Source organism: Pecten maximus, chromosome 19, assembly GCF_902652985.1.
Source record: "Pecten maximus chromosome 19, xPecMax1.1, whole genome shotgun sequence".
NCBI lineage: Eukaryota > Metazoa > Mollusca > Bivalvia > Pectinida > Pectinidae > Pecten > Pecten maximus.
The window spans coordinates 4,533,381-4,558,488 of NC_047033.1; the positions used below are offsets into that span (position 1 = coordinate 4,533,381).

At 37.0% G+C, this 25,108-nt stretch overlaps 1 protein-coding gene across 1 annotated transcript; it reads right to left on the minus strand.

Annotated features, from left to right (window-relative positions):
• Positions 1 to 599: 599 nt before the first annotated feature.
• Positions 600 to 19,821, minus strand: LOC117318055. Its single transcript, XM_033873057.1, has 9 exons — positions 19,719 to 19,821; positions 15,212 to 15,423; positions 14,852 to 14,929; positions 13,096 to 13,234; positions 10,892 to 11,129; positions 5,485 to 5,578; positions 4,119 to 4,196; positions 1,178 to 1,317; positions 600 to 657 (listed from the first exon to the last, which is right to left on the minus strand). The coding sequence occupies exons 1-9, from the start codon at positions 19,819 to 19,821 to the stop codon at positions 600 to 602; spliced, it is 1,140 nt and encodes a 379-aa protein (XP_033728948.1).
• Between the last annotated feature and the right edge of the window lie 5,287 nt (positions 19,822 to 25,108).

Genomic DNA, 25,108 nt, shown 5'->3' on the forward strand with positions numbered 1-25,108 from the left:
AATTTGGGGGGTACAAAGTACCTACATATTTTGTGTATTATTAGACAGAAATAACATATTTCTTTGCCTAGAGATTCTCTCACGGCAGAAAGTCAAAATATATTGCCTCCATTCGTTACGTGCGTTATCGAAACCGTCCTAATATAGATCATCTACACTTTACTTCTCCACATACTCCTAAAGGTATATGTGATGAAATTAAGGTAAAGTTATCTGGATGATTCTATTACTAGTATACATTACCAATTATAATTAAAGGAAACAAAATATCATAAAGGACCTTAAAATAAGACTTAATTAAACTGGCGATATCTTCATTCCACATGGATGTACAGTTGATATATTTTTCTACTTCAACTTTTTGGAACATCTCTTTTTTATATCAGGATAACGGATGTGATAAAAATTAAAATATATTTGCGCCGAAACGAAATATAAAAACGTGAAAACAAAATTATTGTGCGCGAGAACGAAATAATATTCGTCTCGCGCTACCATAAACAGGCCATCGCGAACATATCGCATGTGTATATTAACGACTATACTGTTCTAATCAAATAAGTGATTTTTTTTCATCATTTCTGTTACTTTTCTATTTACTACGTACCAGCCACGCCACTAGACACTGTTCCACCGATGACAGCCGTGAAATCATACCTGAAAGCCAAAATAAACCAGATTAAGACTTACAAAAAAAAATGTATAACGGCCTGCTTCGGTGTATCACAATCGGACATATTCGGAACTTTCCGGCATATGCTCCCGAAGATACCCGATTGTGGACAGGAACCATTCACAAGTCATTTCGATACTGCATGAAACATTTGTTCTTGTTTCCGTCCTTCTAGACGGAATTTGTGATTTATATCTAACGTATAAACAGCTAGCGACAAGTTCTGTAAATGTTTCGTGAAATGAAGGGCAACAAAACCAAGACCGTACAAAATTGCCGGTTCATGTTCTCATAACCATTCACAGCAACGTCATAAGTACTAGAGGAATTTTATTTAGTTTTATTACTGTAAATCTAACTGAAATTAAATCTCCTTTTCAAAATGGTTTGGAGCAGTTCGTAAAATGGATATCTAATCTCAATGATAAACGAATGGGAGTGACACATCGCTCTCTATGTAGGTCATATCAGTTTAGAAAGTTAGGTGTAGTGACCTTGACCTACTTTGAAAACAGCATGGCGTGGTCGTGTCCAGGGAGGTTGGTAGCGGTTTGGTGCCATGTCGTAAAATTCACTAGAACGGTCGCAGCATCCACCTTTCCGTCGACCACTGTATCCTCCGTCCAGGGAGAGCTGGCCACGGTCTGTAAAGAAAGACAATACAAGATATACATTCTTTTCCATGACACCAATTGTCGCCACTGTCTAAAGAAAAATATCTTGACAAGAGTTATTGTATCGCCTCGTTGGAATGGATATACAAAATGTATATATATATATAATCCCATGGAATTCAGTTGATATTTCTTCGGATGCCTTGATCGATATATGTCCATATTAATATTATTTGATGAAACTTTGTACAGTGGCTTGGGAAGAACGTCGAAATACATATACAATGGAACTAAATAATATCGGTATGAATGCGGTAGAGCTCAATATTACCAGCGTTAACGCGGTAGAACTCAAAGCTTTCGGCGTGAACGCGGTAGAACTAAATACTACTGGTGTGAACGCGGTATAACTAAATATTAACGTTGTGAACGCGGTATAAATCATTACTACCGGTGTGAACGCGGTATAACTCAATAATACCCGTGTGAACGCGGTATAACTCAATACTATCCGTGTGAATGCGGTATAACTCAATACTACTGGTGTGAACGCGGTATAACTAAATATTAACGTTGTGAACGCGGTATAAATCATTACTACCGGTGTGAACGCGGTATAACTCAATACTACCCGTGTTAACGCGGTATAACTCAATACTACCCGTGTTAACGCGGTATAACTCAATACTACTGGTGTGAACGCGATATAAATCATTACTACTGGTGTGAACGCGGTATAACTAAATATTAACGGCGTGAACGCGGTATAATTCATTACTACCGGTGTGAACGCGGTATAACTCAATACTACCGGTGTGAACGCGGTATCACTCAATATTACCGGGGTTAACTTTGTAGAACTCAATACTACCGGCGTGAACGCGGTATAACTCAATACTACCGGTGTGAACGTGGTATAAATCAATACTACCGGTGTGAACGCGATATAAATCATTACTACCGGTGTGAACGCGGTATAACTCAATACTACCGGTATGAACGCGGTATAACTCAATACTACCGGTGTGAACGCGATATAACTCAATACTACCGGTGTGAACGCGGTATAACTCAATACTACCGGTGTGAACGCGGTATAACTCAATACTACCGGTGTGAACGCGGTATAAATCATTACTACCGGTTTGAACGCGGTATAAATCATTACTACCTGTGTGAACGCGGTATAACTCAATACTACCGGTGTGAACGCGGTATAACTCAATACTACCGGTGTGAACGCGGTATAAATCAATACTACCGGTGTGAACGCGGTATAAATCAATACTACCGGTGTGAACGCGGTATAACTCAATAATACCCGTGTGAACGCGGTATAACTCAATACTACCGGTGTGAACGCGGTATACTACGGTGTGAACGCGGTATAAATCAATACTACCGGTGTGAACGCGGATATAACTAAATACTACTACTGGTGTGAACGCGGTATAACTCAATACTACCGGTGTGAACGCGGTATAAATCATTACTACCGGTGTGAACGCGGTATAACTCAATACTACCGGTGTGAACGCGGTATAACTCAATACTACCGGTGTGAACGCGGTATAAATCAATACTACCGGTGTGAACGCGGTATAAATCAATACTACCGGTGTGAACGCGGTATAGCTCAATAATACCCGTGTGAACGCGGTATAACTCAATACTACCGGTGTGAACGCGGTATAACTCAATACTACCGGTGTGAACGCGGTATAAATCAATACTACCGGCGTGAACGCAATATAACTCAATACTACTGGTGTGAACGCGGTATAACTCAATACTACCGGTGTGAACGCGGTATAAATCATTACTACCGGTGTGAACGCGGTATAACTCATTACTACCCGGCGTGAACGCGGTATAAATCATTACTACCGGCGTGAACGCGGTATAAATCATCACTACCGGTGTGAACGCGGTATAAATCAATACTACCGGTTGGAACGCGGTAAAACTCAATATTACCGGCGTTAACTTTGTAGAACTCAATACTACCGGCGTGAACGTTGTAGAACTAAATGCTACCGGCGTGAACGCGATGAAACTCAATATTACTGGGGAAACGTAATGTAACTCAAAATTACCGGCGCGAACCCGGCGTGAACGCTGTAGAACTCAGTACTACAGATACGAAAGCAATATAATTCAATACCACCGACGTGAACGTCTGGAATTCAATACTACCGGCGGGGACGTTTAGAATCCAATACTACCGGCGTGCACGCGGTAGAACTAAATACTTCAGATGTAAACGTAATAGCTAGAACTCAACTACCGGCGTGCACGCCGTAATATTCAATACTACCGACACAAACGCGGTATTCGAAACTATCGAAGTATACGCAGTAGAACTCGATACTACCGGCGTGAACGCAATATAACTCAAAAACTACCAGCGCAAACGATAAAAAGGACTTCATACTACCAGCGTGATCGCGGTAGAGAACACGATATAATTACTGTCATAAATACTCAACACTTCTTCATATGTACAGATGTATTTATACTGTCACAACGTTTTAATGGGTGTAATGTATGACATAGGTAATATTCTTGGACTTCAGACTGGTACTGTAACCACATAGACGAGCAAGATACTTCGTAGTTCCTTTATCCGCTTTTAAAATCCAACAGTGCAGTCAAGCGGAAAGAAAATACACTGAAGTGGGTAATCCTGTCTAAACTATATATCGTTACTGGAGTAAGAGATCACGAAGCTACATACGGGTCACTAATCCCAAAAACAAGGCAATCACAAGGCTACATACGGGTATCTAAAATGGCGATCATGAAAATAGTTCGAATACATTGGTACTTACGTCGGCGATCACGATATCAGCGAGGACCACGTCGATTGAAATAATGGAGGACTGCAGGTTACTATATTTCATGTCTATCTGTAAATTGATAAAAAAAATCGTAGCTATAACAACGCTAACCCGGCTACCAAAGCTTAACTCATTGAATGATTATATTTATAAGAACAAACACATTTTTTTTTATAATTATGGCGAAGCTATAAGTATATAGTCTATACATTTTATATAAATTCTAATGCTGGGCTAGGAATAAAATATTTATATTGTGTAAAAAAATATATTAAAAAGAAATCTACTAGCATGCGAATGTTACTATATATACATGTATGTATACACCTATTCTGGCTAAGCGGTCATGTACCGTAGATCGTGAGCTCAAGGTCCGGTCATTACAAAAGTCCTTATTAAAATGGTCTTTCTTCTTCGTTTATTTGTATGCTGATCAGAAGAAGACTCCTGGTATCCTAGCCCGCCCAAAGCACTTAAAATCCCGTTCATGAATTAAAAAGCAGAGAAGCCACACCCTACCGGATCTCTTTAGAAGTGAGTTACAGATACAAATGTAGTTTTAACTTATACTCGACAAAAGGATGGCGAGCGTTATCAAAGATTCACATGGAGACCAAAGAACAAGAACAATGGGACTGGGACCAGGTGTTTCGGAAGAGAAAGCGCTTATCCGCTTCATTGAAGACACTTTGTAAATCTAGGAATAATTCAGGTGATGCCACGTAATCTAACAGATCAAATGTTTCCGATGATATCATAATACCAGTAACGAACTTCGGATAGGAAAAAAACGAGATTTAATTGATTAGATTTTATTTCGTTTTCAAAGATATTTTTTTAAACATGTAACAGTAAATATAAGGTGTGTCTCAATGGTAACGCAGTAAACATTTGTGTTAAGGATTGGTGTCATTTTTTAAAGTTTCATTTGGGTATGAAAAGCGGATTCTTGAAAAGTTTGCAAGCATAATAATTTACATCAACGCTTATAATTAATTTTGGAAACTGATTTTCAAAATTAAAACATGTTTTTTGTACAAATGAACTGATCTAATAAGGAATTCTTTTTCACAAACAATACGCAATGTCAATGGCCGTATTCTGACGTCACCTATTTCGCGCCGTTTTCGGATTTTTTTTCATACAGGTAAGAAGATAACCTCAACCAATCAGAAAGCCGCATTATGCGTACAAACACTGGACAATTAATCATTATCTCATAAATGTATGTAGCTATATAAATAGCCCTTGTCAATACTAGCGTTAACTCTCCAGCTCACGTTACACTAGTCAGACATAGGTCCCAGGTTCGATCCATAACGGATTAGATTAGATCATGCTCTTTTCCATATAATACCTCGTTGATGACGTATGCGTAATACTGACGAATAGACTCTTTTGCTTCAATGGCCTTGGCTGAAGAAGTACTGGCCGTGCTGACGTCATACCAACTGTTAAAACAAAATGAAACGTAAGAAAAAAAAAAGAAGAAAAAAAAGGACAACCGTGGCTAGCGATTTTCAAATGTGCCTGACGTAACAATATATGACGTCATCAGCAAAACCATATCCTACGGCATTCACGATGTTGTGGATTGGAGTAGGAAATAAATTGACTATATTGTGTGAATGGGCATTAAACATATAACTGAAAGGTTAATAGGATCCTTTAAAGCTATTGACAGGTCGTTTATGACAATCGCAGCGTATATCTATTTAGCTTAGAGCGGGGCGAGATCAGCTACAGATAGCTGACAGCCGAACTCTAGAGATGTTTTGATAACTAGGATTGAATTATTTCATGCCACACGAAAGATTTCAAATCACCTGAGTGATGTTACATTGTACAATATGTAGTCTACTTCAGTTGATCGATTATAGTATATATGAATTACGTTTAGCTTCCTCAAAAACGAGATTTACACATTTTGATAAAACCGCGATTTTTATGGGTACATGATATAATATGAACTTTAGTTGATCGAATATGATATATACAGTATAAAATAAGCAAAATCATTATGTTTTCACAAAGTTAATTTGAATAAAACCGTAAATTTTAATTTCTGGCTTGGCCACGCCCTCCTTCATGTAAATATGCGTATGATTTCCCCTAATTGTAAGATTTTTACAATGTATTTCATTTAATGACAAAGCACGTGCTTTTGTACGGTATTATGAATAGCATTTATTACATAGGCAAATTTTGCATTAATTAAATGAATAATGTTTGAATAAAAAATGAAAAATAAAAATTTCAATCTGATCTTTCCATCATTAAAAGGCAGCAATCTCACGTTACACAGAATGTACCTGCTGGGTAGATCTCAATTCCATTCTGCGTCAATAGGGCAGGACGTCTCCAGTAGCTAAACCAAATGTCAGCAATTACGCATGACGAATTTTAGATTATTAATCCAATACCGTAAGGATTTATTTGAAAAGAAGTCTCTCACTCAAATAGTGTAAGCTCATCATGTAAAACGTAAACACTTTTAAATGGTGGGGTGTTGTTGGTTTGTTTACGGCAGGCTCTCCGGGGAAATGGCCAAGTCTGTATTAAAATAGTTACCCAAACAGCACGGCATTTTAAAACGAAAACAAGAGCATACAGGGAATGTAGTTAGTTACCGTACATGGTTTGTTTGTTGTATATTTTCGATTTTAACACGCCCTTGTTTACTTCAGACGATGTAATGTGTTTTGATGTACATCACGATTCATGAATCATATAGTTTTACACATACCAGGATCATCATTTTGAGTTTTCTATCTCCTATTCAAAAGAGTTCCATCAATTTTTCAGATTTGTCCTGTGATTAAACGATGCATAGGGTAGACATTCTTTTCTGATTATTGTTGTCCTTAGTCGTGTCCGTGTCCTACCCCATTCCCCTTCCGTGGTCGGACGACTAGTTTTCGCGAGGACGTTGAACCCCGTAAAGATCCTGACACTCATCGAAGGTAGGCCGAATATGTATACAATGCATAATACAAACTCGGACCAATAAGCTTAGTTCAGCTAGTGTTGATATAATTCCAGTGTTATCCATTAAGGAATGTTCAAAAGACTAGTCTCGCATTCCTCGGACTCTCGTCCTCGCTCGAGACTGCCTCAAACGAGAGTCCACTACATATACGCACCTATCAAAATGAATTGAGATTTAGATACCTAAGAGAAAAAAATCGAACTAAACTTTATCTTACAGCTGTGTTGTGTTTTGGCCTTTTAAGACTCGTCAATAATGCCAGGAGCATAACGTGTTGACATCCAGGAGGGGACATTGGTTACTCTCAATAGGTCAATAAAAATGACAAATGGAGGAGCGGATGTCGGGTGCAAAAGCTCCAATACATTTGTGATTAAATAACTTTCATACTGTTTAATATTTTAGTTCAAAAGAACGTCAAATAAACAAAAATGTAATTCTTAATAATTGATAAACATGAATAGACATATCCCCGATGAAGTATACAAACTGTTGTTTGTGTCACTGTGCAAATAATGAAGATTGGAAATTGAACGATTATACCACATCCCATCCTCGGCCCCAGGTGAAATCGCACTATCGCTTATTTACACCTGGGGCCGAGGATGAACACATCCGGGACATCTTAAATCTAGAAAGAATATGGCGACATCCTAAGAACAATAAAAATGGATGGTATTGTGCATACATATATTGTGCTTCTGACGTTATACTAGGAAGTGACTTAATAATTAATAATTTATTGTCGGCTAAATAATTACGTCATCATTTCAGGTCTTCACGGCGACCTATCATGCACCGAGGAAGATATTATTCCACAAAAAATGCAAATAAATGCAAACATATGAGTCAGTTTTAGCAAATTTTAGACTACTCGATGTTGTGTACACATTTATTAAAATGTTTTTGATGGATGGTATGTGAATATTGCTATTGGATGGATAAATGATTGCCGTAAACATTCATTTAGTTGTTTATTTTTTTATCATTAATTCTATAGAAAAAAAATCTATTAAGTACGCGAAGCGATAACTAATCTTACATACTGTTTGGTTGACTGGGGTTGATCGGAGGACAGACTTTTATAGCCAGCAGAAGAAAAACAAAACGCAGAATAAATATGCCCATGCAACAATATGATACATTACACATGCGCAAATATACCTATCCACACATATATTGGCCATTAATATGCTAATTGGTCTGGGTAATGATTTACCTGAGCGGCCGATGACCCGGGGTCGACCTCATGTTTTCTCCTAAATAGCTGTCGAGACCCATAAAATCATTTAGTTCCGTGCCATTAGTAAGCTGTATTCAAAGATTACTGTCAAAGAAATGGGCGAAGGTTCCTCTTCTTTTTTTGTAGCATCCTATTTTCTCATCAATAATATCGCCCATAAATCAGTTCTGCTTGTGAGTCAAAATGAGTTTCAATAACAACAATATTTTTTTCATTAAACACTCAACGACCAAAGAAAAGTACGTTTTGAGGACAGAAAAGTCATAAGCCACGGTAATTTTTTGTATACATATGGAAAATATGACTTACCAAATATCATTATTATGAACTATTGTTTACTAATTAACTTAACTCAGATAGCTGTATGTAGACTTCATCAATCTGCAACAACACAACAGGGATTCAAACTTGGTCCCATAGATCTCTAACCAATTTAACAATCGTGATATCTCGGTCAATTCCGTCAATGTTCGTAACTGCTTCCGAGACTTGACGGAACAAGCCGAGAAATTACCATTGTCCTCAAAACACAATAGCTGCCCTATGTGTGTACTACCTGGATATGGTATTGTGTTACACTTTTTCATATATTGTGATTAATATAGATATCTATAAGTACAATATAATTATAAAGTTGTAATCATATTAACTTTTTGTCGACCATTGAATGCCGTACTTGTGGATGTATGGAATGTTTATATCTAAAATACCGAATAGAGAATAACAAAACCGGTTTGTCAAAGTAAAGCTTCAAAAAATCTCAAATTCTGGAAGAATGAAAATGTGATGGATGTACATTGATATACTAAGCTAACTATGTCTTGAGCTTAATGGGGCCTTTGGGAGGGGGATTATTCTCTAAATTTTGTTTCTACATAAAACAGCAGGTTAACTGCAGATCAAATAATGTCCAATAGGTTGATGTCTTACTGCCACGCAAAAAAATATGTGCAGGTTTGTATGATGTGAGAAATGATCTCGCCAGGTGGCACAGGCAATTACCGATACAGAATATTAACTTGCAGAATATAGACATGTAACTTTTAATATTTTTCAATTAGATCCACATGTGTCACAAACACTACGCATCCCCTCTATATTTTAACATATGCCAAGTTCTTTTAGATTTCCATCACATCCCTTGTTGATTTTAACAGTTTTGTTCCCAAGCATTATTGACGAACCCAAGAAGGACACGAAACAGCTGTAAGGCGCAGTTCTGTGTTTAGTATTCGGGTTTTTACTATATCTGTATCTAAAGTTATATTTAAAGACATTGTTCACTTGTAAAACCCTTTCAAATCGAAGTTAATCGGTGATATCAACAATAGACCTAAAATACCTGATTACTGTTTTCCAAAACATGTGCGTGAAATTTTTGCCGAAAACCTACACTAAATAATATCAATGTATCATTTAAATATTGTATCGTACCCGGATCAAGACATAAAAAAATATCTTTGCTATTACGAATTTAGTTTGTACTTTTAAAAATGGAACTATGTGAAAGGAAATAATTAATCTTAACAAAATACCCATCTCGACTTTAAATTAGTGATGCTGGTAATTCCTATTTAAACGGAACTGTTCTTAAGAGGTGGATGTTACGGCTTTGTCATATACAGTACGGCCCGGCATAACTTTGATGGATCGTTCGTCAACTAAATAGACTCTTTTCTCGGCATCTAATCAGTGTCGTGTCATCGTAAGTGACCTGTGTTTGATGAAATGTCAGATGTTATGAGAAAGGTTATCATAGGCGTCAATGACCACACACCAAGCGATTCCTTTGTGCACATAGGGAGGCGTGACGCCACAAGAGCACTTTTTACGGAATCTTTATCGGCCAATCAAAAACATCTTAACAAACGCTACCAACAGTTCCATGCAATGAGCTGATAACGAACTGTATAATCTTTTCAGCCAATGGGAATGCATGGCACTACATCATACATTTATGATGCTTATCAAACAAAAACGCCAATTTACTGTTGTTATAGACTACTAGTAAAGTCTTCCAACTATTATTTCTAGTGCACGAAAATATTTTAGCCCCCCCCCCCCCCCCCCCAAAAAAAAAAATCACTATGTACTACCATTTCCTTATTCCTACGTCAGGTGTCTTCCGCAGTATGTTTCGGTGAGACAGCACTATAAAGCCGTCATCGATTCCATGCTAACATATGGGAACAAATACCAACGCCACAGCCTCCCAAAACACACTCAGTCACCACACGCATGTATCTCGCACACGGCGAAGTCGTCCTAAAAAAAACTTAACAAACATGTCTGATGGATCCGGGTCAATGACCAACACATATCCAGACAATTACCTCATTAGAAAATAGGAAAGCACGGAATATCAACCTATTCCGCCTCGAATGTTAATGGATTCATAAAAGGTAGGTGACATGAAATAGAAGTCTGCAAAAATGCACAAAAAAAACAAAACAACAACAACAAAACAAATATAGTCGAAGACCGAATTCCCACCTGCATGAATTATCAATAAATACATAGAGTGACACTTACTATTTATATACAGAATAGTCTGTAACAACCAGAAATTCCAATTCATGGTTAGTGACACTCCGTTTGACGAGATGATGTTTCGAAATCAAATCTGGGATCGCGTCTGCTACGTCATCCAAGGTAGCGCCATCATGCGTGACATCATTGAATGTGACGTCATGATGTATGGCGTCGTCTAGTTTGACATTATCTGAGGAGAAGTCTTCTTTCTTGTTCCTGTCGATGTCATCTCCTTTGCCTATAAAACACAAAATTTAAAGATACAGAAAGAGTGTTTTCTTAAATCTGATGAAAGACAATTCTAAGACTATAAAATGGTAATTACACGTGGTTGATTACAAGCTGCCACTTGGTGATTACATGTGAGCCGAAGAATACTTCCGATACTTGTTAATGGTAAATTAAAGCCAGTTTATAGTTTATTACCAGACTATTTCGGTGTAATTACCCTCAATGTTTTAGCGAGATTCAAAGTAAATACACTGTGTATAATTAAGCTTATGAGTCATTACGGTACAGTTTAGTGGTGCATGCATGTTAAATTATGTCCAACCTAAGCGGTACGTGTAAGTTAAATCATGGTACAGCTAAGTGGTAAAAGTGAATACAAACTAGCTGCAAGTTAATTACGAGATGTCTATATATAATTCATGTAACTGCTATTTATAAGATTCTTATAAATAATTTACGTAACTGCCGATTTCGAGATATTCATACATAATGTATGCAACTACTAATTATGAAATTGCTAATTACGAGATAGTCAAAAATAATTTGTGTAACGGCTAATTACGACAAAGATGTAACTGGTAAATCAGAAACAGTTATTTCTATATAGATTTAATGGCCAAGCACGAGATAGATGGTACATGTATCACGATGTACAATGTAGAGAACGTAGGATAAAACATGACATTGCTGAAAAATTTCAATGTTGACAAAATCAGCTGTTTAGGGAGATCTTGGTACGAGGTGTGGTAGATGAGAAGAATCATTTTCACTACCGGGACACACTGACCCTTTATATGAATCCGTGGTCCATGTCAAGTATGGAGCGGCTCCCGCAGGTCCTGTGAGGTCTTGTCAATAGGGACGTGACCGTACATGGGATTATCGCATTCTAATGATATGCGTATGAATATAGTGTATATTTTGAGCGAGATATTTTTTCATCGATATTTTGATAGACCACCCACAATACATAAATAAAAAATACTGAATATTTCTCCTTTAAACATGGAGCCTGAACTTGGTTCCGAGTTCCGCGTTCGGTTTAAGTAAAACTGAACTCGGAACTCGGAACCAACTTCAGGCTCCTCTGTAAACAAGAGTTTATCGCTCGCTATCAAGAATATATAATTCATGGTGCATACTATCTATGCATTAAGGTACACGAAAACAAATATTGATGGCATGTACGCAAATACTGATGACACATCTAAAAGGTATGAACAAGAACTGATGACACATCTAAAATGAATAGAAAAAAACTCCTGAAACATTTTAAAGCTATACACTAGTACTGATGACACATCTAAAAGGAATACACCACAATGACATGTTACAAATTTGTAAGCAAGAAAAGATGACATATTTCAAAAGTTTACACAATAACTCATTCCAAAGCTTTACACAGGGACTGATGACACATTTAAAAATGTACACAATCATTGATGACAAATTAAAAAAGTGTACACAATAACTGATGACATATTTAAAAAGTGTGCACACTAATTGATGATACATTTAAAAAGTGTACACACTAATTGATGACACATTTAAAAGTGTACGCACTAATTGATGACACATCTATAAGTGTATACACTAATTGATGACACATATAAAAAGTGTACACATTAACATATGACTCATTTCAAATGAATACACAAGAAATGATGACACATACCATGGGTATACACCAGGACATACAGATTGTAAACTGTATTTTACATTAACTGCGAATAAGTTATATGTTGACTTATCTAATCACGTTTTTTGACACGGATGGAGCTCCCCAAATATGCTTAACACAACCTATCGGATGCTATATCCGAAAAAAACACGAAACTCCCAAACGACGCCGAAGAAAACGGTGGGATTTATATATTACGAAGACGGTGCCTTGTGATCATCGCAACTGACTGCAGAAAAAAAAGAAAAACTGCTTTGAAAAATAGTTTTTTGATTGCAAAATTATACCGTACCTTCCGGGATAGGATCGGCGAACTCTACAGACTTCGATTTGAACTTGCGCAGACGGAACTCGGCAACATCTGAAACTTGACTGGTTCCAGGTGACTTTTCTAAGAAGTACTGCACACCCTTGACAACAACCGTACCATGCTACAAAATATAAATAATAAAAAAAACTGTCTTGAATTATACATACTTTTGATGTTGTCGCATATATGTGTTGATTGACAATTAAGACTACAGTGCGACCCTGTATGTGTTACTGGACCGTTAAAACTACTGTGTGGTCCTGTATGACGTTATTTGTGTTGATGGTCCGTTACGACTACCGTGTGGTCATGTATGACGTTATTATATTGTTAGACCGTTAAGACTACCGCGTGGCCCTGTATGACGTTATTGTGTTGATGGACCGTTAAGACTACCGCGTGGCCCTGTATGACGTTATTGTGTTGATGGACCGTTAAGACTACCATGTGGCCCTGTATGACGTTATTGTGTAGATGGGCCGTTAAGACTAACGTGTGGCCCTGTATGACGTTATTGTGTTGATGGACCGTTAAGACTACTGTATGGCCCTGTATGACGTTATTGTGTTGATGGACCGTTAAGACTAACGTGTTGTCATGCATGACGTTATTGTGTTGATGGACCGTTAAGACTACCGTGTGGCCCTGTATGACGTTATTGTGTTGACGGACCGTTAAGACTACCGTGTGACCCTGTATGACGTTATTGTGTTGACGGACCGTTAAGACTATCGTGTGACCCTGTATGACGTTATTGTATTGTTAGACCGTTATGACTACCGTGTGGTCCTGTATGACGTTATTGTGTTGACGGACCGTAAAGACTACCGTGTGGCCCTGTATGACGGTATTGTGTTGATGGACCGTTAAGACTACTGTGTGGCCCTGTATGACGTTATTGTGTTGATGGACCGTTAAGACTACCGTGTGGCCCTGTATGACGTTATTGTGTTGATGGACCGTTAAGACTACCATGTGGTACTGCAAGACGTTATTGTATTGTTAGACCGTTATGACTACCGTGTGGCCCTGTGTGACGTTATTGTTTTGATGGACTGTTAAGACTACTGTGTGGCCCTGTTTGACGTTATTGTGTTGATGGACCGTTAATACTACCGTGTGGCCCTGTATGACAGTATTGTATTGATGGACCGTTAAGACTACCGTGTGGCCCTGATTGACGTTATTGTGTTGATGGACCGTTAAGACTACCGTTAGGCCCTGTATGACGTTATTGTATTGAAAGACCGTTATGACTACCGTGCGGTCATGCATGACGTTATTGTGTTGATGGACCGTTAAGACTACCGTGTGGTCATGCATGACGTTATTGTGTTGATGGACCGTTAAGACTACCGTGTGGCCATGTATGACATCATTGTGTTGTTTGACCATTAAGACTACTGTGTAGCCCTGTATGACGTTATTGCGTTAATGCGCTGTTAAGGCATGGTATTAATTGACAGTTAAGACTACCGTGTGGCCTTGCATGACCTTACTGTTTTGGGAGGCCGTTAAGACTACCTTGTTGCCCTCTATAACCTTGCTGTGTTGCCCTCTATAACCTTGCTGTGTTGCCCTCTATAACCTTGCTGTGTTGATGGATCGTTAAGACTACCATGCCATTCCGTATGACGTTTTTTTGGCGATGGACCATTTGGAGTACTCTACAATGAACTTTGGTCCCGTGAATATTATGACAATGTGATATACATGTATGTAGACAATACAAACTTACCATGTTCGTCATCCCCTTGTCTGTATACTGTACAATAAACGCCGCGCTGTGAACACTATCTTGGTAGAACGCTGTCCGCTAAAAGTAAACAAAAATAGATGAGTACTGCAACGCATTGAAACAGATTTATTTCACTCATGATTTGATTCTTGGTCACCAGAAGTCGAATAACGCATGCGAAATAGTGCGCATTTTTGTTGAAATATATCAACGTAAATGCTCTTGAAAAATGCAAAGGATTGCAGATTCTGACTGAGTCGAACTAGGTGACCATTTTTATGATTTAAGCAGGTTCGAATTGAAATTACCCCACGATCAAATATAAATGGATTTTATGTCTAATGTTGGAAGTGGTCTTACGTTTGGAGGAGGAAGCGTTTCCATGACAACCCTCTCTCCACGGATGACGTAGACAGGTACGTTTTCATCAACTCCATAATTGCGTCTCAAAGTGAGGTCGATAGATGTGTTCGCCGTGTCAAAGGTCACACCAAAAACATCCGGATATGACGTCAATCCATCTGAAGACCTTTTATGACGTGCTTCATCACTGATTTTTAATGTCACGTGTTCTGAAAAGAGAAATTAGTATGTTTTTGTCTAAAACAACATTGTATTAATAATAATAGAGCTTTATAATAATGTAACCATTGTTTATTATGCATATGACCAGAACATGCAGATAGCCCATGATAATTTGGTGATTGTTTTGCATAATTGAGCCTGCACACGAAACTCCTTTTACCTTAAACAGAAAAATAAAAGGTTAAATTCCGTTTCGTTTGATATGGCCCTATAGCGTTAAATCTTAGAATTTGATCAAAATTAATGAGACTCAGAAGTTTGACATTTTACGGAGTCGTTTCTGAGAACTTTAAACTAGGAGATGTTGGATGACTAAAATGTTCAATGAATTCATTTTTTAGGTGCTTAAAAAAGGAATAAAAATAAAACTGAAACTCAGGACAACACATAAGATACATACATTTCGTTTTCATCGCTATTGAAGGTGTTACATGTTTCATTGCCACAAAATACTGTCCAATACTGTGGACTACATATGAGAGAAAATCATAGGCAATTCAACTCTATAGTAAAATCTCTTATACCGATACACATATGATATCCTTAGATATTTCACTGGTTCAGAAATTATGTATTCATATTTAAAGTGATTAGTTAATTAAAAACAACTCTAACAAAATATATCCTACCCTGCATCTCATTTATGGAAGTTTTTATTTGTTGATGTTTATTACATATACATACATATATTTATTACATAATGCGTTTGATTTTCCTTAACAATACACATAAGCTATACTTTGAATTGCACGGCTACAATGACTTGCACGGCCACGTGTGAACTAATGAACACCTGTGGGGCTTTATAATTTGGCCACGTGCGAACTTATTGAACACCTGAGACGTTTCGGAATTTGTCATACCCTTTCAAGCGTCTAAGCCACTCAGATGTCAACCCTACCGACGACAGTCATGGTGAGTTCTAGGCCTACAGGAGAGTCGATATATCAGTGATAAAACAAGTGTATCATGGGTGTCTGTGCAATAGTTCAAAATATTTGACCCTCGGTACTGGTAATCGATCGATGTTCTATTGCACGAGGCTGAAGGCCGAGTGCCTAGTGTCAAATATTCTGGACTATTACTAAGACACCCAGGATATAAGTGTATAATATATAGAGGTTACACAACGAGTGATTGTTGAATATGGAATTTATTTAACACGAGTAAGTTATTTTTAAAAGTTACAACAGACACGAGCTTTAGCGAGTGTCTTTTGCAACTTTTAAAAACTAACTTACGAGTGTGAAATAAATTCCATATCCAACAATCACGAGTTGTGTGACATGTTTCTACCACAATAATATCGGCTTGAATCAAAGGGAAACGTGACCAAGTATAATTTCGCGTATGCAAATTAAGGGTACCGGTGACATCCGGGACCCGGTAATATGACGTCATTCGATTATTGATGACGTCAATAACAATTGCAGCTTGGGTCAAAGTTCGAATTCTTGACCAATCAAAAGACCGGAAGGTCATATACCACTAGTGGTATATGACATATATTTATCCAACAGTCGGCACATTTATACAATGGCTTGATAGTGGAATAACACGGCGTATTGTGGTAGAAATATTGTTATGCCACGGGCGCCATTTTCTGCACTTTTATTTCAAACAGTTCATACGCTGAATGCGTTTCAGCATCTTAATTGAAATGTGGTCAATCAAGCTAACAGTACTTTATACTGACCACAGGAACCACAGAATTCGTTACAGTCTAGGCAAAATTGGACCACCTTGGTATGCATATGATTTAAAAAAAAAAAAAAAAAAGAAGATATATTGGGTTGTATCAAACTCTGGTAAAATGTGCCAGGTATATCTGAGTTTATACAAACGAAGGTGCCATTTTCTCAGAAAGTGGATCCAATCCTACGCCTAACACACAGTTAATTGTAACACAACTTCTGATGGGTAGGTCTCTTCATGTTCTATTTCAAAGAATTTGGTATTATATTACAAATATCCTGTCAATAGTTAGCGGGCTGAAGTTAGCAGCGGATTCGTCATTCGTTATTGGGGATTCGAATAACGAATCCGCTGCCAGCAGCGGATTGGGGATTCAGTTTTTTATGTTTAAATGATGTTTCTTTTTATTGACGTTTTGACGATTGGATTGAAATAACAAATCCGTTTCAGCCGTGGATTAGAGATTCAGTTACATATAAGTTTTTTTCTTATTATATGTGATTGGGGATATCGAATAACGAACCCGCTGCCAGCAGCGGATTGGGGATTCAGTTTTTTTATGTTTAAATGATGTTTCTTTTTATTGACGTTTTGACGATTGGATTCAAATAACAAATCCGGTTCAGCCGTGGATTAGAGATTCAGTTACATATAAGTATTTTTCTTATTATATGTGATTGGGGATATCGAATAACGAACCCGCTGCCAGCAGCGGATTGGGGATTCAGTTTTTTTATGTTTAAATGATGTTTCTTTTTATTGACGTTTTGACGATTGGATTCAAATAACAAATCCGGTTCAGCCGTGGATTAGAGATTCAGTTACATATAAGTATTTTTCTTATTATATGTGATTGGGGATATCGAATAACGAATCCGCTGCCAGCAGCAGATTGGGGATTCATGTTTTTTTTTATGTTTAAATGATCTTTCTTTAAGTTGACATTTTAATGTTTGGATTCAAATAACGAATCCGCTGCAACAGTGGATTGGGGATTCAGTTACATATAAGTATTTTTTTCTTATTATATGTGATTGGGGATTCAAATAACGAATCCGCTTGATAAACTATGATTGGAGATTCGATTTTACATTTTTATTTTGTGATTCGAATAGCAAATTTGTTGCCAATAGCGTATTGTGGATTCAGTTTATGATGTTTAATTGACGTATTTTATCATAAATTACGAAAATGGTAATTTGCGGGTATTACAATGATATAATTACTTGGTAATTCAATCAACAATAATGGAATTCTAGTTCAAATCTGCTGCCAAGAGTTTCTTTCTTGTGGGAGGTTTATCGTCTCACATATAATAAGAAAAATACTTACATGTAACTGAATCTCTAATCCACGGCTGAAACGGATTTGTTATTTGAATCCAATCGTCAAAACGTCAATAAAAAGAAACATCATTTAAACATAAAAAACTGAATCCCCAATCCGCTGCTGGCAGCGGATTCGTTATTCGAATCCCCGGATTCGTTATTCGAATCCCCAATAACGAATAACGAATCCGCTGCTAACTTCAGCCCGCTTCAATAGTTAAGGTGATTTAAGGGCCGTCTCTCCTTCGTTCGAATTGCATGTGTGTGTGGTATATGTGTGTGTGTGTTAAGCACGTGTTAACAGACGATAGTTCACACAGACATCAACAGTCTACACTTACATAATAAAAACTCATTATTTTCTTTTCTTCGTATATCGTTCGATCGTCAACCTTCGATCAATGTCAGTTTATTTAAATATGTAAACATTATACTTAACAAATATATTAAATTAATTTGTATACACCTGTTCAGAAAGTTACATTCATCAATCCCGCCTTCCATCACGCCTGACTAAGGGGTTTGAATGGCTACCGTGAAGTATTTTCTAGTTTGAATATCGTAAGCTTTGTATATGCGTTTGGATATCTGTTTCATATTCAGCAATGTAACTCTATCTTCGCAAGATTTACAGATTTTGTATATAACTTAAAACCCTGGATAGAGAAAAAATAGTAGCACTACATAGTCTAACTTTCGCGACTTTTCGTCAAAAGCGAGGAAATGGATATTGGTATGAACATTATTACTACGAACTGCCACCGGAGAAGAAAACGGAAAAATCTGATGTTGTAATAGCTTGAAAGCAATAACTTAAATTTGACAATTGAAATAGATGACTGCAAACGTTAAAATTAAAAACTTTAATTCATAATTTTTGCGATATATAGCAATCAAACGTGAAGCTTGATCTAAAGTATAATGTTTCACGCATAATGCTAACACGAATATCTATGGATAAAAACATGATTTAGCTTTATAATTGATAAAGTCAAACTTTTAATTTAATCTTTTCAAATCAATTGCAAGTTAAACAAGCTCTATATTACAATATGATATCTGTCCCTGTTCAGTCATATTAATTACACGGATTTTTTTTTATAAACGTTCATTAGAAAATATTTAATAATTTTGTTTCAGACATGTATCATGCTAACAAATCTTTATAGCAGTCATCAAAGTAATAAGGAGAAATAATTTGGCCGCTTACTTAATGCACTTATAAATAAAAGTACAGAATTAAACTCCGTACGTCTTACCTTCCGATTCCCATTCAAACTTTCCTTCAAAGCGGATTGCACTTGTACGTAAAACACCGACATGGCAAAGAATCGTGATCCAGGGGAATATATAGCCACGCATGGTCGACACTGGCTACTTACGGAGTATCCATGAATTTACTCTTCATCCCCATATTTATACTTTTTCTTAAGAAAGTTCCGGTTCACGAGTTATTCGAATACATTAGCGGGCGTGGATGGTCAGTGTCACCCCTGATGGAGCTGTACCCTGGATATTAGCATTTACATGTTTTTGTATACACACAGGCGTTTTACAAAGTTAAAATTTAAATCCCACACCAACGATATACACCCGGTATTTTACCGTGTTCTCCATTCAGGCCACAGGAATTCCATACGGGAAACAATTTAAGCCATCTTAAGCTATCAATCACCAGATGGGAGGATATTAAATTTTGTGTTCAGTCGTTGGTATGATACCCGTTCATCCGTTGGTACGCTTGTGTGTATGACCGTTTGGTAAGAACAACAGGGAATAACGATATACAACCGAAACTTAATTCTAATTCCATATTCATAAAACGAGTGTAAAATACTTCTTAAGCGACACGCCCGACATGGAAATCTAAGCCATATCCGGGTTAAGTGACATGCTCCAAATGCAAATGGTCACAAAGGTGTTGGCGCTCAGATTTGACATTTTCAAAATTTTCCTCAGAGATCGTAATAATATTGAAATATTTGACGCCCCTGTTCCATAATTGAATATAGTAAAATTTGAGACTGATTTTTAAATTGAAAATTGTTTCCAAGAAGCCATCTTTTATCTTTGATAATATAGCAATGGTGTCAAATCGTACGAATCACAGTTTACCTGATTATGCATGTATCTAACAGCGAATAGGAAGAACAATATGAACGGACTAATTTGAGAGAAGACAAGCCGTCTAGCATGCCTTCCTTTGTGTGAGAACGTGTTGGGCTTGCATTGCTTTCCCTATCCCCTCTCTCCCCTTCTGGGTTTCTAGATTTTTTGCCCCCATCGCAGCGAGGAGCGGCGGTGGCCGAGTGGTTAAGGTGTTCCGACACTTTAACACTAGCCCTCCACCACTGGGTTGCGAGTTCGAAACCTACGTGGGACAGTTGCCAGGTACTGACCGTAGGCCGGTGGTTTTTCTCCGGGTACTCCGGCTTTCCTCCACCTCCAAAACCTGGCACGTCCTTAAATGACCCTGGCTGTTAACAGGACGTTAAACAAAAACAAACCAAACAAACAAAAGCCCCCGTCGCCGGTGAAGAATTCAACCGCCGTAATATGTAGTTTATATATGCATTCCTCGACATTCACTGACCTACATGAGTTCCTTAACATAAAATGATTTGAAATTCCTTATATCTGATTTTTTGATAGTTGAATATTGTCCTTTATGTCTGATAACTACTTATCATAATTCTTTCATAGTCTATCAATATTCGATACAGTTATTGATAATACAAATCCTGAAAATGCAATGATTTTGCTATGTTATGTTAAATTGTGGGCGCCGTGTTAAGTGAGTATAGTGTAGTGGGACAACATGTTTCATAGTGACTGAATGGTGAGAAAAAGGCATTGGTAGGTAGGCTTCTATATTCTTAAAATGAAACCACAGAAGAAAATAAGGTTAGCAGTTTTCATTTTTATTCAAGCAGCTATACAACAAAACAAAACAAATGCGTATTTCAATATTATTTTTTTTAGTTTAGATCATTCAACTGACTTACGTCCTTTCCGTAAAAATGGTGTATATACATTATTTGTCACGCAACAGGTTTATGCAAATATTGTATTTAAACGAAGACGGGGATAAAGTTAGAAGAGAACAATCAACCAATTGTTTTTCCATAGACTTTGGTGTTAACGTTTTGGAGTTTATCATTCGAATTATTTAATTCAATATGGCAATTATGGTTTATAACAAAAGTTTAGGGTCTCATATAACACGTAATAAAAATAAAAGTTGGGTCCTTCAGCTCAAATTTTTTCCAGGGTAGTCATTTTGAAAATAGGTGAATTTCGCAGTAAAAATTCTCAGAAATCTGAAATGTTTACCTGTTAGTTATTATTACCTGAACTTTCGGGGGAAAACTCAATCCGACTTACGAAATTTATATCAACATTTCTTATGGATAGTTACCTATCAGGCCACATATCTATTTTGTTACTTCATAACATACTGGCCAATCAGTGGCTGCCAGACATTGTATCTCTGGCTCAACTTTCTATACACAGGGGATGTTTTAAAAGTCTATTTTTTCAATTGGTTGGTTGTTCCCTAGAAAGGAGTAAAATAGAAAAGGAGCACATACAAAAAAATTAAAAATAGAATGTAAAGTATTGTAGAGTTTTGTAAGATGTGGCTCATCTGGTCTTGTCGGCGTTGGTAGACTGCTTTTCTAACACGCAAATCCTTCTGCTTTCTAGTTTTCCTCACATCCTCTGCTAGGTACCGCTCCAAATGTTCACTCGTAATCCTTCCTTGGTCTCACTTTGAATACTGTACATATTCTTAGTTTCCCTTTCCGACAAGACCAGTGATACCAGGTACACCCAATACGACATGATATATACTCATTTATATACGATAAATGATACATTTTACTGGTACTAATACACAACTGGTGTTGGAAGGAGGCATTTAGATTAGGAGGACAGTGGCAGAAAGAAAAAGAAAGAAAAGAAAGAGAATGGAAACAGCAACTAGGGTACACAGGCAATATTCCTTCACGTGAAATTCACAGTAATTTCGTCGTACCAGAAATTGAAGCATTATGCTCCGGGTTCGATCATAGTTTTTACAGTGTTATAAGAAATTAGAGGATTTGTCCAGTGATGTCCGCGTTTTCAGGTAGAGTATTATGAAAGATTGACTTTATGAATATCACTTTTTAAAGGACAACACGTATTACGTAATTGACAATGTATTATGATTATTTTTTTCTTTGCCCTTTTTTGATAAATTGCTAAAATAGGGCCAGAATAGTACCTTGGTGTGTTAGATAGGTTTTATCATTCCTGATTCTGATGATTTTTCTTCTGTTGTTAGTTTGCTCCAGGAATTTGCTGTAGTTTTCTATAAAACACGATTTTGTGACTTGTAGTCTCTAGTGTGGGTTTTTGGAAGTCATTGCTGTTTTAAATATTAAAATTAATATGGTTAGACACTATTGGCGGAAGTAGGGGCTTTAAATAAAAAGGAAAGTTATCGTTACAAATATCATAAACAACATACACAATTTCTATTTCTTCGTATGTTTGCTAATATTTACATCTCTCCCTTCTTCAGCTTAGTAAACTCTGACTGCGAATAAATTAGCGTATACGCAGTGAGAAAAATAGTATTTTTAAGAGCAACTGATTGATGACTTTTAGTTAAGGTTCATGACCTGACTTCCAGTAAATATTACTTGCTATTGAACTAGTTTGTATAAACACCAGGGTGTTTGCGAGATTAGCTATTGTTTTATCTGTTTTTCCACAAAGGCCTACCAACTCTTCCTAATAAACCAAACTGGTTGGTTTGTTTACAGCGAAAATAAGTAGAAACTTTCAAAAAATCTACATGAAAACAGGGAACATGTACGAACTTCTTTTTTATGGGTAACCATGACATTTACAAAGGTACTCCTATACTTGAATTCGAAAAATATATTTTAGATTTTAACTTTTAGTGTTGCAAACTCACCTACCCTATATAACAACAGACCACTTTAGAGGGGGTAGGTACATGTGTCAATGATTTTTTGGTATTTATAATAATTTTTTTAAAGGAAATACATTTTGCCATTGGATTTGCTAACATTGGGCAATGTATAGGTGAAATACACAGATAATATGTCCTTGGATTGTAAAAGTGCAAGGTAACCTGGGGTCCATTACGGGTACAGTATACATTTTCAATGGAATCTTACAAAACAACGGTTTTCAATTTCGTTGAATACCCAATGCAGTACCTCACCAGCAAAACAGAAGCCTGAATAGTGTCTGCGGTCAAGCATGACGGTGTTACAATAGGATTCACTGACAGTGTTGTCTCAATAGCCCTGGGCATAAACGGCCAGGTGTGTTTACCGTAGTCGCTTCGTAAGAAGCCCTGGGTTTACAGGTAAAATAAATCTGAACGAAGATTTTATGTCAGAAGTGTGGTCATGAACCTTTAGGACGTTTTTCATCCATTCCAAAAGTTTGCCTTTTAGCCCGTATTTTTTTTCTATTTTTATTAGGAAGCCCTTATGTCAAACTTTATCAATGGCTTTAGAGAAGACGCAGAAAACGATGACAGTATATTCATAGTTTTCCAATGCTAGAAGTATGTTGTGATAGAGGTTTTAACTAGTTGAGAGTAATATAGTGGTTAGATAGCAAGCCAGAGTGTGGGGAAGCTTGTTCCTTAAAAGATAGTTGTAAATGTGTACATGGATAAGTCGTTCAAAGAGTTTACCAACACAGTTTATAGCCAATCCATGTTGTCCTTTTTGAAAATGAGTGTAACATGAGCTAGCTCCCATGAATCAAGACAAGTGAAAGGGTAAGATGTGTGGCTATTTTTGAGGTTAGTATTTTTAATTTTAACAGAAATGACCAATTCTATAAGGACCAGCGGCTTTGATAGTGTCTAAGGTATTAAATTTATAAGCAACCTTTTGTTCGGTTACAATAATTTCAGAAAGGGATGTACCATTCTGAGTTTCAGAGAGGGGGTATCATCGTCTGGGTCGTCTAGTTCAGAAAAAGATTAAAGGTTATTGGGAATGTTGATTTCTCATAGTTGTCCGAAGTAAGACGGTTTGTTGTGGATTTAAGTTACGGAGAGTTAAGGAGGGAGAGCAGTAGTGGTATTACCTTTCAAGAGCATGCGCATTGATTTCCAATATGTTCTAGGGTTACAATGTAGCTGAGCTATCGTTTATTATTCCAACAACATTTTTGTAGAAACGGGTTATTGTGTGTTTGAGCGTGTTACTTGCTTTGTTTCTGACACACTTGTATCTAATTTCCGACTATGGCGATTTAGCTCTGATAAACTAATTCCTTAATATTTTTCTACGCTTCATTTTCTTTCTTAAATGTCAATCATCCATGGTTTGTTATTTTTGTTCACGGTTATGGTCTTTGTAGAAATACGTTTCAACAAAATCGAGATCAGGGTATTAGAAAATATGTCATTTTTTCATTTACATTTTCAGTATCAGAAAACATTTTTTTCCAATTCTCATTTTCAACTTCAGCGTCACGATTCAAAATCTCTACTCTATTGAATAATCAAATTTTTCTCTTAAATGACTCAGGTTTTGGTAAAAAAAAAAAACAACAAGCTATCGAAACAAGAACAGTTCTGTGATCACTTATGGTTTCTAAAACAGGTTTA